Below are 15,810 nucleotides of genomic sequence, written 5' to 3'. Positions count from 1 at the left end.
TAGGACGGAAGGCAGTTGAGGATCGCTCTGTTACACGGAAGGGAGGACGGAAGGCTGCTGAGGATCGCCCTGTTACACGGAAGGGAGGACAGAAGGCTGCTGAGGATCGCCCTGTTACACGGAAGGGAGGACAGAAGGCTGTTGAGGATCGTTCTGTTACACGGAAGGGAGGACGGAAGGCTGTTGAGGATCGCCCTGTTACACGGAAGGGAGGACGGAAGGCTGTTGCGGATCGCTCTATTACACGGAAGGGAGGACGGAAGGCTGCTGAGGATCGCCCTGTTACACGGAAGGGAGGACGGAAGGTTGTTGAGGATCGCTCTATTACACGGAAGGGAGGATGGAAGGCTGTTGAGGGTCGCCCTGTTACACGGAAGGGAGGACGGAGGGCTGTTGAGGATCGCCCTGTTACACGGAAGGGAGGACGGAAGGCTGTTGGGGATCGCCCTGTTACACGGAAGGGAGGACGGAAGGCTGCTGAGGATCTTTCTGTTACACGGAAGGGAGGACGGAAGGCTGTTGAGGATCGCCCTGTTACACGGAAGGGAGGACGGAAGGCTGCTGATGATCGCCCTGTTACACGGAAGGGAGGACGGAAGGCTGCTGAGGATCTTTCTGTTACACGGAAGGGAGGACGGAAGGCTGTTGAGGATCGCCCTGTTACACGGAAGGGAGGACGGAGGGCTGCTGAGGATCGCTCTGTTACACGGAAGGGAGGACGGAAGGCTGCTGAGGTTCGCCCTGTTACACGGAAGGGAGGACGGAAGGCTGTTGCGGATTGCTCTATTACACGGAAGGGAGGACGGAAGGCTGCTGAGGATCGCCCTGTTACACGGAAGGGAGGACGGAAGGCTGTTGAGGATCGCTCTGTTACACGGAAGGGAGGACGGAAGGCTGTTGCGGATCGCTCTATTACACGGAAGGGAGGACGGAAGGCTGCTGAGGATCGCCCTGTTACACGGAAGGGAGGACGGAAGGCTGTTGCGGATCGCTCTATTACACGGAAGGGAGGACGGAAGGCTGCTGATGATCGCCCTGTTACACGGAAGGGAGGACGGAAGGCTGCTGAGGATCGTTCTGTTACACGGAAGGGAGGACGGAAGGCTGTTGAGGATCGCCCTGTTACACGGAAGGGAGGACGGAAGGCTGTTGCGGATCGCTCTATTACACGGAAGGGAGGACGGAAGGCTGCTGATGATCGCCCTGTTACACGGAAGGGAGGACGGAAGGCTGCTGAGGATCGTTCTGTTACACGGAAGGGAGGACGGAAGGCTGTTGAGGATCGCCCTGTTACACGGAAGGGAGGACGGAAGGCTGCTGAGGTTCGCTCTATTACACGGATGGGAGGACGGAAGGCTGTTGAGGATCGCTGTGTTACACGGAAGGGAGGACGGAAGGCTGTTGAGGATCGCTCTATTACACGGAAGGGAGGTCGGAGGGCTGTTGAGGTTCGCTCTATGACACGGAAGGGAGGACGGAGGGCTGTTGAGGATCGCTCTGTTACACGGAAGGGAGGACGGAAGGTTGTTGAGGATCGCCCTGTTACACGGAAGGGAGGACGGAAGGTTGCTGAGGATCGCCCTGTTACACGGAAGGGAGGTCGGAGGGCTGTTGAGGATCGTTCTATTACACGGAAGGGAGGACGGAAGGCTGCTGAGGATCGTTCTGTTACACGGAAGGGAGGACGGAAGGCTGCTGAGGATCGCCCTGTTACACGGAAGGGAGGACGGAAGGTTGCTGAGGATCGCTCTATTACACGGAAGGGAGGACGGAGGGCTGTTGAGTTTCTGTCTGTTACACGGAAGGGAGGACGGAAGGCTGTTGAGTTTCTGTCTGTTACACGGAAGGGAGGACGGAAGGCTGCTGAGGTTCGCCCTGTTACACGGAAGGGAGGACGGAAGGCTGTTGAGGATCGCTCTATTACACGGAAGGGAGGACGGAAGGCTGCTGAGTATCGCCCTGTTACACGGAAGGGAGGACGGAAGGCTGCTGAGGTTCGCTCTGTTACACGGAAGGGAGGACGGAAGGCTGGTGAGGATCGCCCTGTTACACGGAAGGGAGGACGGAAGGCTGCTGAGGTTCGCTCTGTTACACGGAAGGGAGGAAGAAAGGCTGTTGAGGATCGCCCTGTTACACGGAAGGGAGGACAGAAGGCTGTTGAGGATCGCTCTATTACACGGAAGGGAGGACGGAAGGCTGTTGAGGATCGCCCTGTTACACGGAAGGGAGGACGGAAGGCTGTTGAGGATCGCTCTGTTACACGGAAGGGAGGACGGAAGGCTGCTGAGGTTCGCTCTGTTACACGGAAGGGAGGAAGAAAGGCTGTTGAGGATCGCCCTGTTACACGGAAGGGAGGACGGAAGGCTGTTGAGGATCGCCCTGTTACACGGAAGGGAGGACGGAAGGCTGTTGAGGATCGCCCAGTTACACGGAAGGGAGGACAGAAGGCTGTTGAGGATCGCTCTATTACACGGAAGGGAGGACGGAAGGCTGTTGAGGATCGCTCTGTTACACGGGAGGGAGGACGGAAGGCTGCTGAGGATCGCCCTGTTACACGGAAGGGAGGACAGAAGGCTGTTGAGGATCGCTCCATTACACGGAAGGGAGGACGGAAGGCTGTTGAGGATCGCTCTGTTACACGGAAGGGAGGACGGAAGGCTGCTGAGGATCGCTCTATTACACGGAAGGGAGGACGGAAGGCTGCTGAGGATCGTTCTGTTACACGGAAGGGAGGACGGAATGCTGTTGAGGATCGCCCTGTTACACGGAAGGGAGGACGGAAGGCTGTTGAGGATCGCTCTATTACACGGAAGGGAGGACGGAAGGCTGCTGAGGATCGTTCTGTTACACGGAAGGGAGGACGGAATGCTGTTGAGGATCGCCCTGTTACACGGAAGGGAGGACGGAAGGCTGCTGAGGATCGCCCTGTTACACGGAAGGGAGGACGGAAGGCTGCTGAGGATCGCCCTGTTACACGGAAGGGAGGACGGAAGGCTGTTGAGGATCGCTCTATTACACAGAAGGGAGGACAGAAGGCTGTTGAGGATCGCCCTGTTACACGGAAGGGAGGACGGAAGGCTGCTGAGGTTCGCCCTGTTACACTGAAGGGAGGACGGAAGGCTGTTGAGGATCGCCCTGTTACACGGAAGGGAGGACGGAAGGCTGTTGAGGATCGCCCTGTTACACGGAAGGGAGGACGGAATGCTGTTGAGGATCGCCCTGTTACACGGAAGGGAGGACGGAAGGCTGTTGAGGATCGCTCTATTACACAGAAGGGAGGACAGAAGGCTGTTGAGGATCGCCCTGTTACACGGAAGGGAGGACGGAAGGCTGCTGAGGATCGTTCTGTTACACGGAAGGGAGGACGGAAGGCTGTTGAGGTTCGCCCTGTTACACGGAAGGGAGGACGGAGGGCTTTTGAGGATCGCTCTATTACACGGAAGGGAGGACGGAGGGCTGTTGAGGATCGCCCTGTTACACGGAAGGGAGGACGGAAGGCTGTTGAGGATCGCCCTGTTACACGGAAGGGACGACGGATGGCTGTTGAGGATCGCCCTGTTACACGGAAGGGAGGACGGAGGGCTGTTGAGGATCGCCCTGTTACACGGAAGGGAGGACGGAAGGCTGTTGAGGATCGCTCTGTTACACGGAAGGGAGGACGGAATGCTGTTGAGGATCGCACTGTTACACGGAAGGGAGGACGGAGGGCTGTTGAGGATCGCCCTGTTACACGGAAGGGAGGACGGAATGCTGTTGAGGATCGCCCTGTTACACGGAAGGGAGGACGGAGGGCTGTTGAGGATCGCCCTGTTACACGGAAGGGAGGACGGAAGGCTGTTGAGGATCGCTCTGTTACACGGAAGGGAGGACGGAATGCTGTTGAGGATCGCCCTGTTACACGGAAGGGAGGACGGAAGGCTGCTGAGGATCGCCCTGTTACACGGAAGGGAGGACGGAAGGCTGTTGAGGATCGCCCTGTTACACGGAAGGGAGGACGAACGGCTGTTGAGGATCGCCCTGTTACACGAAACGGAGGACGGAAGGCTGCTGAGGATCGCTCTGTTACACAAAAAGGAAGGACGGAAGGCTGTTGCGGATCGCTCTATTACACGGAAGGGAGGACGGAAGGCTGTTGAGGATCGCCCTGTTACACGGAAGGGAGGACGGAAGGCTGTTGAGGATCGCCCTGTTACACGGAAGGGAGGACGGAAGGCTGTTGAGGATCGCCCTGTTACACGGAAGGGAGGACGGAAGGCTGCTGAGGATCGTTCTGTTACACAGAAGGGAGGACGGAAGGCTGTTGAGGATCGCTCTGTTACACGGAAGGGAGGACGGAAGGCTGCTGAGGATCGCTCTGTTACACGGAAGGGAGGACGGAAGGCTGTTGAGGATCGCCCTGTTACACGGAAGGGAGGATGGAAGGCTGTTGAGGATCGCCCTGTTACACGAAACGGAGGACGGAAGGCTGCTGAGGATCGCTCTGTTACACAAAAAGGAAGGACGGAAGGCTGTTGCGGATCGCTCTATTACACGGAAGGGAGGACGGAAGGCTGCTGAGGATCGCCCTGTTACACGGAAGTGAGGATGGAAGGCTGTTGAGGATCGCCCTGTTACACGGAACGGAGGACGGAAGGCTGCTGAGGATCGCTCTGTTACACAGAAGGGAGGACGGAAGGCTGTTGAGGATCGCCCTATTACACGGAAGGGAGGACGGAAGGCTGTTGAGGATCGTTCTGTTACACGGAAGGGAGGACGGAAGGCTGCTGAGGATTGCTGTATTACACAGAAGGGAGGACGGAAGGCTGTTGAGGATCGCTGCATTACACAGAAGGGAGGACGGAAGGCTGTTGAGGATCGCCCTGTTACACGGAAGTGAGGACGGAAGGCTGTTGAGGATCGCACTGTTACACGGAAGGGAGGACGGAAGGCTGTTGAGGATCGCCCTGTTACACGGAAGGGAGGACGGAAGGCTGTTGAGGATCGCTCTGTTACACGGAACGGAGGACGGAAGGCTGCTGAGGATCGCTCTGTTACACAGAAGGGAGGACGGAAGGCTGTTGAGGATCGCTCTATTACACGGAAGGTAGGACGGAAGGCAGTTGAGGATCGCTCTGTTACACGGAAGGGAGGACGGAAGGCTGCTGAGGATCGCCCTGTTACACGGAAGGGAGGACAGAAGGCTGCTGAGGATCGCCCTGTTACACGGAAGGGAGGACAGAAGGCTGTTGAGGATCGTTCTGTTACACGGAAGGGAGGACGGAAGGCTGTTGAGGATCGCCCTGTTACACGGAAGGGAGGACGGAAGGCTGTTGCGGATCGCTCTATTACACGGAAGGGAGGACGGAAGGCTGCTGAGGATCGCCCTGTTACACGGAAGGGAGGACGGAAGGTTGTTGAGGATCGCTCTATTACACGGAAGGGAGGATGGAAGGCTGTTGAGGGTCGCCCTGTTACACGGAAGGGAGGACGGAGGGCTGTTGAGGATCGCCCTGTTACACGGAAGGGAGGACGGAAGGCTGTTGGGGATCGCCCTGTTACACGGAAGGGAGGACGGAAGGCTGCTGAGGATCTTTCTGTTACACGGAAGGGAGGACGGAAGGCTGTTGAGGATCGCCCTGTTACACGGAAGGGAGGACGGAAGGCTGCTGATGATCGCCCTGTTACACGGAAGGGAGGACGGAAGGCTGCTGAGGATCTTTCTGTTACACGGAAGGGAGGACGGAAGGCTGTTGAGGATCGCCCTGTTACACGGAAGGGAGGACGGAGGGCTGCTGAGGATCGCTCTGTTACACGGAAGGGAGGACGGAAGGCTGCTGAGGTTCGCCCTGTTACACGGAAGGGAGGACGGAAGGCTGTTGCGGATTGCTCTATTACACGGAAGGGAGGACGGAAGGCTGCTGAGGATCGCCCTGTTACACGGAAGGGAGGACGGAAGGCTGTTGAGGATCGCTCTGTTACACGGAAGGGAGGACGGAAGGCTGTTGCGGATCGCTCTATTACACGGAAGGGAGGACGGAAGGCTGCTGAGGATCGCCCTGTTACACGGAAGGGAGGACGGAAGGCTGTTGCGGATCGCTCTATTACACGGAAGGGAGGACGGAAGGCTGCTGATGATCGCCCTGTTACACGGAAGGGAGGACGGAAGGCTGCTGAGGATCGTTCTGTTACACGGAAGGGAGGACGGAAGGCTGTTGAGGATCGCCCTGTTACACGGAAGGGAGGACGGAAGGCTGTTGCGGATCGCTCTATTACACGGAAGGGAGGACGGAAGGCTGCTGATGATCGCCCTGTTACACGGAAGGGAGGACGGAAGGCTGCTGAGGATCGTTCTGTTACACGGAAGGGAGGACGGAAGGCTGTTGAGGATCGCCCTGTTACACGGAAGGGAGGACGGAGGGCTGCTGAGGATCGCCCTGTTACACGGAAGGGAGGACGGAAGGCTGTTGCGGATCGCTCTATTACACGGAAGGGAGGACGGAAGGCTGCTGAGGATCGCCCTGTTACACGGAAGGGAGGACAGAGGGCTGTTGAGGATCGCTCTGTTACACGGAAGGGAGGACGGAAGGCTGTTGAGGTTCGCTCTGTTACACGGAATGGAGGACGGAAGGCTGTTGAGGATCGCCCTGTTACACGGAAGGGAGGACGGAAGGCTGTTGAGGATCGTTCTATTACACGGAAGGGAGGACGGAAGGCTGCTGAGGATCGCTCTGTTACACAAAAAGGAAGGACGGAAGGCTGTTGAGGATCGTTCTATTACACGGAAGGGAGGACGGAAGGCTGCTGAGGATCGCTCTATTACACGGAAGGGAGGACGGAAGGTTGTTGAGGATCGCTCTGTTACACGGAAGGGAGGACGGAAGGCTGTTGAGGATCATTCTGTTACACGGAAGGGAGGACGGATGGCTGTTGAGGATCGCTCTGTTACACAGAAGGGAGGACGGAAGGCTGTTGAGGATCGCTCTGTTACACGGAAGGGAGGACGGATGGCTGTTGAGTATCGCTCTGTTACACGGAAGGGAGGACGGATGGCTGTTGAGGATCGCTCTGTTACACGGAAGGGAGGTCGGAAGGCTGTTGAGGATCGTTCTGTTACACGGAAGGGAGGACGGATAGCTGTTGAGGATCGTTCTGTTACACGGAAGGGAGGACAGATGGCTGTTGAGGATCGCCCTGTTACACGGAAGGGAGGACGGAAGGCTGTTGCGGATCGCCCTGTTACACGGAAGGGAGGACGGAAGGCTGCTGAGGATCGCTCTATTACACGGAAGGGAGGACGGAAGGCTGCTGAGGATCGCTCTATTACACGGAAGGGAGGACGGAAGGCTGTTGAGGATCGCTCTATTACACGGAAGGGAGGACGGAAGGCTGCTGATGATCGCCCTGTTACACGGAAGGGAGGACGGAGGGCTGTTGAGGATCGCCCTGTTACACGGAAGGGAGGACGGAAGGCTGTTGGGGATCGCCCTGTTACACGGAAGGGAGGACGGAAGGCTGCTGAGGATCTTTCTGTTACACGGAAGGGAGGACGGAAGGCTGTTGAGGATCGCCCTGTTACACGGAAGGGAGGACGGAAGGCTGCTGATGATCGCCCTGTTACACGGAAGGGAGGACGGAAGGCTGCTGAGGATCTTTCTGTTACACGGAAGGGAGGACGGAAGGCTGTTGAGGATCGCCCTGTTACACGGAAGGGAGGACGGAGGGCAGCTGAGGATCGCTCTGTTACACGGAAGGGAGGACGGAAGGCTGCTGAGGTTCGCCCTGTTACACGGAAGGGAGGACGGAAGGCTGTTGCGGATTGCTCTATTACACGGAAGGGAGGACGGAAGGCTGCTGAGGATCGCCCTGTTACACGGAAGGGAGGACGGAAGGCTGTTGAGGATCGCTCTGTTACACGGAAGGGAGGACGGAAGGCTGTTGCGGATCGCTCTATTACACGGAAGGGAGGACGGAAGGCTGCTGAGGATCGCCCTGTTACACGGAAGGGAGGACGGAAGGCTGTTGCGGTTCGCTCTATTACACGGAAGGGAGGACGGAAGGCTGCTGATGATCGCCCTGTTACACGGAAGGGAGGACGGAAGGCTGCTGAGGATCGTTCTGTTACACGGAAGGGAGGACGGAAGGCTGTTGAGGATCGCCCTGTTACACGGAAGGGAGGACGGAAGGCTGTTGCGGATCGCTCTATTACACGGAAGGGAGGACGGAAGGCTGCTGATGATCGCCCTGTTACACGGAAGGGAGGACGGAAGGCTGCTGAGGATCGTTCTGTTACACGGAAGGGAGGACGGAAGGCTGTTGAGGATCGCCCTGTTACACGGAAGGGAGGACGGAGGGCTGCTGAGGATCGCCCTGTTACACGGAAGGGAGGACGGAAGGCTGTTGCGGATCGCTCTATTACACGGAAGGGAGGACGGAAGGCTGCTGAGGATCGCCCTGTTACACGGAAGGGAGGACAGAGGGCTGTTGAGGATCGCTCTGTTACACGGAAGGGAGGACGGAAGGCTGTTGAGGTTCGCTCTGTTACACGGAATGGAGGACGGAAGGCTGTTGAGGATCGCCCTGTTACACGGAAGGGAGGACGGAAGGCTGTTGAGGATCGTTCTATTACACGGAAGGGAGGACGGAAGGCTGCTGAGGATCGCTCTGTTACACAAAAAGGAAGGACGGAAGGCTGTTGAGGATCGTTCTATTACACGGAAGGGAGGACGGAAGGCTGCTGAGGATCGCTCTATTACACGGAAGGGAGGACGGAAGGTTGTTGAGGATCGCTCTGTTACACGGAAGGGAGGACGGAAGGCTGTTGAGGATCATTCTGTTACACGGAAGGGAGGACGGATGGCTGTTGAGGATCGCTCTGTTACACAGAAGGGAGGACGGAAGGCTGTTGAGGATCGCTCTGTTACACGGAAGGGAGGACGGATGGCTGTTGAGTATCGCTCTGTTACACGGAAGGGAGGACGGATGGCTGTTGAGGATCGCTCTGTTACACGGAAGGGAGGTCGGAAGGCTGTTGAGGATCGTTCTGTTACACGGAAGGGAGGACGGATAGCTGTTGAGGATCGTTCTGTTACACGGAAGGGAGGACAGATGGCTGTTGAGGATCGCCCTGTTACACGGAAGGGAGGACGGAAGGCTGTTGCGGATCGCCCTGTTACACGGAAGGGAGGACGGAAGGCTGCTGAGGATCGCTCTATTACACGGAAGGGAGGACGGAAGGCTGCTGAGGATCGCTCTATTACACGGAAGGGAGGACGGAAGGCTGTTGAGGATCGCTCTATTACACGGAAGGGAGGACGGAAGGCTGCTGATGATCGCCCTGTTACACGGAAGGGAGGACGGAAGGATGCTGAGGATCGCTCTGTTACACGGAAGGGAGGACGGAAGGATGCTGAGGATCGCTCTGTTACACGGAAGGGAGGACGGAAGGCTGCTGAGGATCGCTCTGTTACACGGAAGGGAGGACGGACGGCTGTTGAGGATCGCCCTGTTACACGGAAGGGAGGACGGAAGGCTGTTGAGGATCGTTCTGTTACACGGAAGGGAGGACGGAAGGCTGTTGAGGATCGTTCTGTTACACGGAAGGGAGGACGGAAGGATGCTGAGGATCGCTCTGTTACACGGAAGGGAGGACGGAAGGCTGTTGAGGATCGTTCTGTTACACGGAAGGGAGGACGGAAGGCTGTTGAGGATCGCTCTATTACACGGAAGGGAGGACGGAAGGCTGTTGAGGATCGCTCTGTTACACGGAAGGGAGGACGGAAGGCTGTTGAGGATCGCCCTGTTACACGGAAGGGACGACGGAAGGCTGTTGAGGATCGCTCTATTACACGGAAGGGAGGACGGATGGCTGTTGAGGATCGCTGTTACACGGAAGGGAGGATGGAAGGCTGCTGAGGATCGCTCTGTTACACGGAAGGGAGGACGGAAGGCTGCTGAGGATCGCTCTGTTACACGGAAGTGAGGACGGAAGGCTGCTGATGATCGCTCTCTTACACGGAACGGAGGACGGAAGGCTGTTGAGGATCGCTCTGTTACACGGACGGGAGGACGGAGGGCTGTTGAGGATCGCGCTGTTACACGGAAGGGAGGACGGAAGGCTGTTAGGTGTGAAGTGTGTTTTCTGAACAATGACTCGAGTTGCTCAACTTGAGCTGCAACTTCAGCTTTTCCCGAATTTCCTCCCCAAATTTCCCTGTATGCACTGTCAACTGACTTATGAGCAAAAAAGAAACAGTGTAGTAGTAAAATGAAGGTATCTTTTCATTCCAAAGGTGGTCCAGTGTGGCTGTTTTTGAAGTGGAGACGTGAGATGGAAAAGGAGGATTCTCGGCTGAGGCCTTCAGACGATTCTGGTCAGGTTTGTGATGAAGAATTACAATCTTCTGAGTCATTGCACTAGACAAGTGCAACAACAGACACCAAAATGTTCATCTTCGCAATGAAAGCTACTTATCAATGTGTTTTACCTGGACTGGTGATCCAAGTTGTTACATTCCCTTGTGCCTAGTCTGTTCCAAATAAATTCCCAATGTAGCAATGGCTCCAGCAAAATTTAAAAGACACATAAGTACAAATTGCAGCCAGATTACACATAAAAGTCTCAAAACTGGTGATGCTGGTGAGGTAGTAATGGGGGACAAAGAAATCGAGATGAGTACTTTGCATCTGTCTTCACTGTGGAAGTCACTAGCAGTGTACCAGAGGTCTGTGAGTGTCAGGGAGCAGGAGTGAGTGCCATTGCTGCTGCAAAGGAAAATGTGCTCAGCAAACCGAAAGGTCTTAAGGTGACTAAGTCACCTGGACCAGTTGAGCTACATCCTAGAGTTCTGAAGGAGGTTGCTGAAGAGGTAGCAGATGCGTTAATTCTGGCATGGCTTCAGAGGACTGGGAAATTGCAGCTGTCACTCCATCCTTTAAAGGAGGAAGGCAAGAGATATGAATCTATAGGCCAGATAGTCTTTAACAGTGATTGGAGTCCATTATTAAGGATGAGATTTTGGGGTACTTGGAAACTAATGATAAAATAAATCATAGACAGCATGGTTTCTGTAAAGAGAAATCTTGCCTGACAAATCTGTTAAGAGTTCTTGGTGGAAGTAACAAGCAAGATGGACAAAGGAGAGGCAGTAGACGTCATTTACTTGGATTTTCAGAAGGCATTTGATAAGGTGCCAGATGTGAGGCTGCTCAACAAAATAAAATCCCATGCATTACAGTAAAGTTACTGGAATGGATAGAGGAATGGCTGACAGGCAGGGAGGCAGTGAATGGGAATAAAGGGGGCCTTTTCTGGTTGGCTGTCGGTTACTAGTTGTCAGGGGCCAGTATTTGGACCGCTATTTTTCACACTGTCTGTCAGTGATTTAGATAATGGGATTGATGTCTTTGTGGTGAAGTTTGCAGAAGGACTTAGACAAATTGAAAGAATGAGCAAAAAGGAGACAGACAGAATAGTGTTGGGAAATGTACGACAACACATTTTGGTAAAGTGAACAAGAGTGAAGGCTATTATCTAAATGAAGACATCAAAGGGGAAAAGAGTGCAAACTCTTTGCAAATTCCATGTGCAAACACTCTGATCATGCACTCAGGATAAAAGTTACTGCCCCCCCCCCCACGTTCTGGATTTCTGTGAAAGAAGAGTGTCCAGCTATTCATAGGAAAACAATGAACATTTTGCTGCAATTTTCAACTTTTTATGTGTGAGCAAGATTTTTCTTGTTTAACAAGCATCAAAAGCAAGGATCGAAATCATCTCGTTTTAGTTAAAGGTGAAATCTGTGTGTGCTCATCTCAAGTTCAAACCGGAGTTTAGAAATTTATCATGTTTGCCTTATAAGGTTTTAAAAGTTATTAAAGGGGAGGAAAGGTATCGATTTCCAGAAAGGTAATCTAGGCTGAACGATCTGTTCAAGAAAGGTCGGCTAAAATTCATTCTTTACTCAAAAAGCATTGACAGTTATTTTTTTGATTATTATTTCTACAATATACCAATCAAGCAAAAGTACTGTGAGCTGAAGATATAATAACTTTTACGCAAGCTTCCCTAAGACCTGAAAATTATTTCAGTGCCCCTCAGGGCAAAAAGGTTGAGAAGGGGATCACTGGGATGGGGAGGGGCGTAGGGGGATCACAGAGACGGGGAGGGGTGTAGGGGGATCACAGAGATGGGGAGGGGTGTAGGGGGTCACAGAGATGGGGAGGGGCGTAGGAGGTCACAGGGATGGGGAGGGGTGTAAGGGATCACAGAGATGGGGAGAGGTGTAGGGGATTGTAGAGATGGGGAGGGGTGTAGGGGGTCACAGAGCTGAGGAGGGGTGTAGGTGGTCACAGATTTGGGGAGGGGTGTAGGGGATCACAGGGATGGGGAGGGGTGTATGTGGTCACAGAGATGGGGAGGGGTGTAAGGGATCACAGAGATGGGGAGAGGTGTAGGGGATTGTAGAGATGGGGAGGGGTGTAGGGGGTCACAGGGATGGGGAGGGGTGTAGGGGGTCACAGAGATGGGGAGGGGTGTAGGGGTCACAGAGATGGGGAGGGGTGTAGGGGGTCACAGAGATGGGGAGGGGTGTAGGAGGTCACAGGGATGGGGAGGGGTGTAAGGGATCACAGAGATGGGGAGAGGTGTAGGGGATCGTAGAGATGGGGAGGGGTATAGGGGATTGTAGAGATGGGGAGGGGTGTAGGGGGTCAGGGATGGGGAGGGGTGTAAGGGATCACAGAGATGGGGAGGGGTGTAGGGGATTGTAGAGATGGGGAGGGGTGTAGGGATTGTAGAGATGGGGAGGGGTGTAAGGGATCACAGAGATGGGGAGGGGTGTAGGGGATTGTAGAGATGGGGAGGGGTGTAGGGATTGTAGAGATGGGGAGGGGTGTAAGGGATCACAGAGATGGGGAGGGGTGTAGGGGATCGTAGAGATGGGGAGGGGTGTAGGGGATTGTAGAGATGGGGAGGGGTGTAGGGGGTCAGGGATGGGGAGGGGTTTAGGAGGTCACAGGGATGGGGAGGGGTGTAAGGGATTATAGAGATGGGGAGGGGTGTAAGGGATTATAGAGATGGGGAGGGGTGTAGGAGGTCACAGGGATGGGGAGGGGTGTAGGGGATTGTAGAGATGGGGAGGGGTGTAGGGGATTATAGAGATGGGGAGGGGTGTAGGGGATTGTAGAGATGGGGAGGGGTGTAGGAGGTCACAGGGATGGGGAGGGGTGTAGAGGATCACTGGGATGGGGAGGGGTGTAGAGGATCACAGAGATGGGGAGGGGTGTAAGGGATCACAGAGATGGGGAGGGGTGTAGGAGGTCACAGGGATGGGGAGGGGTGTAGGGGTCACAGAGATGGGGAGGGGTGTAAGGGATCACAGAGATGGGGAGGGGTGTAGGAGGTCACAGGGATGGGGAGGGGTGTAGGGATTATAGAGATGGGGAGGGGTGTAGGGGATCACAGAGATGGGGAGGGTGTAGAGGATTATAGGGATGGGGAGGGGTGTAGAGGTAACAGGGAGGGGGTGTCGGGGTTACTGGGATGGGGAGGGGTGTAGAGGATCACTGGGATGGGGAGGGGTGTCGGGGTTACTGGGATGGGGAGGGGTGTAGAGGATCACTGGGATGGGGAGGGGTGTAGGGGGTCAGGGATGGGGAGGGGTGTAAGGGATCACAGAGATGGGGAGGGGTGTAGGGGATCGTAGAGATGGGGAGGGGTGTAGGGGATTGTAGAGATGGGGAGGGGTGTAAGGGATCACAGGGATGGGGAGGGGTGTAGGGATTATAGAGATGGGGAGAGGTGTAGGGGATTGTAGAGATGGGGAGGGGTGTAGGGATTATAGAGATGGGGAGAGGTGTAGGGGATTGTAGAGATGGGGAGGGGTGTAAGGGATCACAGAGATGGGGAGTGGTGTAGGAGGTCACAGGGATGGGGAGGGGTGTAGAGGATCACTGGGATGGGGAGGGGTGTAGGGACCACAGAGACGGGGAGGGGTGTAGGGATTATAGAGATGGGGAGGGGTGTAGGGGATCACAGAGATGGGGAGGGTGTAGAGGATTATAGGGATGGGGAGGGGTGTAGAGGTAACAGGGAGGGGGTGTCGGGGTTACTGGGATGGGGAGGGGTGTAGAGGATCACTGGGATGGGGAGGGGTGTAGGGGATCACAGAGACAGGGAGGGGTGCAGGGTGTAACAGAAATGGGGAGGGGTGCAGGGGATCACAGAGACAGGGAGGGGTGCAGGGTGTAACAGAAACGGGGAGGGGAGTAGGGGATTATAGGGATGGGGAGGGGTGTAGGGGATTATAGGGATGGGGAGGGGTGTAGGGGATCACTGGGACGGGGAGGGGTGTAGAGGGTTACAGAGACAGGGAATTGGAACAGTCAAACCGTCCAAATTCTGTGTTACCACTTTCCATTCTGTGCGAATCTGCAGTTTCCGGGCTGTGTTAGGACTTTGAATATCTTTGCTATTTAGATTGACAATTTGCGACCTGGGAGGCCGCTAATCCAGGCACCGGTCCCAGTATTGAAACAAGACCATCACCCCCTCCTCCTTCAGCCTTCCGCCCTTCCCCCTCTCACAATCTTCCACCTTATCTCCTGGAATCTCTCAACCGACTCTGAGATTCCAGAGACGCCACTGAGATGTTATCAAAGAAAAACAGGAATGTGGCAACAGGGAATGGAATTCACACCCCCCCCCACCTATCCCCCGCTATCTGTACAACCTCCCCCACCCTCCCTTCCTATCCCCCGCTATCTGTACAACCTCCCCCACCCTCCCTTCCTATCCCCCGCTATCTGTACAACCTCCCCCACCCTCCCTTCCTATCCCCCGCTATCTGTACAACCTCCCCCACCTCCCTTCCTATCCCCCGCTGTCTGTACAACCTCCCCCACCCTCCCTTCCTATCCCTCGCTGTCTGTACAATCTCACCAACTCTACACTCTCCCCCTGTTTTTGCTCAAGGGTTCCCCTCCTCGACTCTGCAACCCACATCCACCCCTTACAACCCTCCGTCTCTATAGCCTCCTCCAATCCATACACCTATCGTCGTTTCTGTAACTTTCTTCCCGTCACTGTATCTTCCTTCGGTCCCCACACCCCCAACAATTACGTCCTCCTCTTCTTACCGAACCGCCCTGCAGCAGCTACACATTTCCTCCTCTTTTTCCCCTCCACCGCTCCCCCTCGGAACCCTATATCTCTCCCCGTCTGTATGTCGCCCCTCTGTCCCCTACGCCTCTGCCAACCACCTCCGGGGTAACTCTGTATCCCTCCCCGTCAGTGACCTCACCTCCCCCCCACCACCACCCCTTTCGGATCCATACACCATTCCTAGATCGGGCGCGGCGAGAGTTCGTGCGGGCTCTCCCCGTTCCGTTAGGATAACGCGAGCCACCACACCGCAGACGGGGCAAGGAGCGGGGCGTGGGGGAAAACTCACCTACGATTAGGGCCGAGGCCAGAACGACGACGAGCAGTTTCATGCTTGCTGTATCTGTAAGATGCGGAGAGAACAAATTAAGAGCAATATCCTATACAAGCAGTTCGATTCAGAAACAACTGCCGTTAACGCGGGCAGGGTACTAATTTACCAGAAGTTCTTTGGAAATCACAAATTAATGTGCTGATCACCTCTTTCTCTCGCACACTCCGCCTGGATTGGACCAGTTCCGACTCAGCCGTTTATAAAGGCTGGGACAATTCCCGAACCCTCCCACTGGTCTAACACCCTCCCACCAGCGCTTCAACCACAGATAACAGTAGCCCCAGGCTGAGGTGGGGGAGAGCGCTGAATCTGATGGGCAGAGGATCTGAAGTCATTC

The 15,810-nt window shown here is 55.5% G+C and overlaps 1 protein-coding gene across 4 annotated transcripts in view; it reads right to left on the bottom strand.

Annotated features, from left to right (window-relative positions):
* LOC132389326 (apolipoprotein E-like) overlaps positions 1-15,810 on the bottom strand; it is a 49,450-nt gene that overhangs the window by 33,145 nt on the left and 495 nt on the right. For 2 of the 4 annotated variants that reach the window (XM_059961843.1, XM_059961846.1), the window contains exon 2: positions 15,429-15,482. In XM_059961843.1, the coding sequence (XP_059817826.1) occupies positions 15,429-15,482 (54 nt within the window). Of the gene's footprint in view, positions 1-15,428; positions 15,483-15,579; positions 15,705-15,810 lie in introns of those variants that run through there. The other 2 variants (XM_059961845.1, XM_059961844.1) reach the window with 2 other exon arrangements.

Source organism: Hypanus sabinus, unplaced genomic scaffold (genome assembly GCF_030144855.1).
Source record: "Hypanus sabinus isolate sHypSab1 unplaced genomic scaffold, sHypSab1.hap1 scaffold_531, whole genome shotgun sequence".
NCBI classification, from domain to species: Eukaryota; Metazoa; Chordata; class Chondrichthyes; order Myliobatiformes; family Dasyatidae; genus Hypanus; species Hypanus sabinus.
This window is presented reverse-complemented; position numbering and strand designations above follow the sequence as displayed.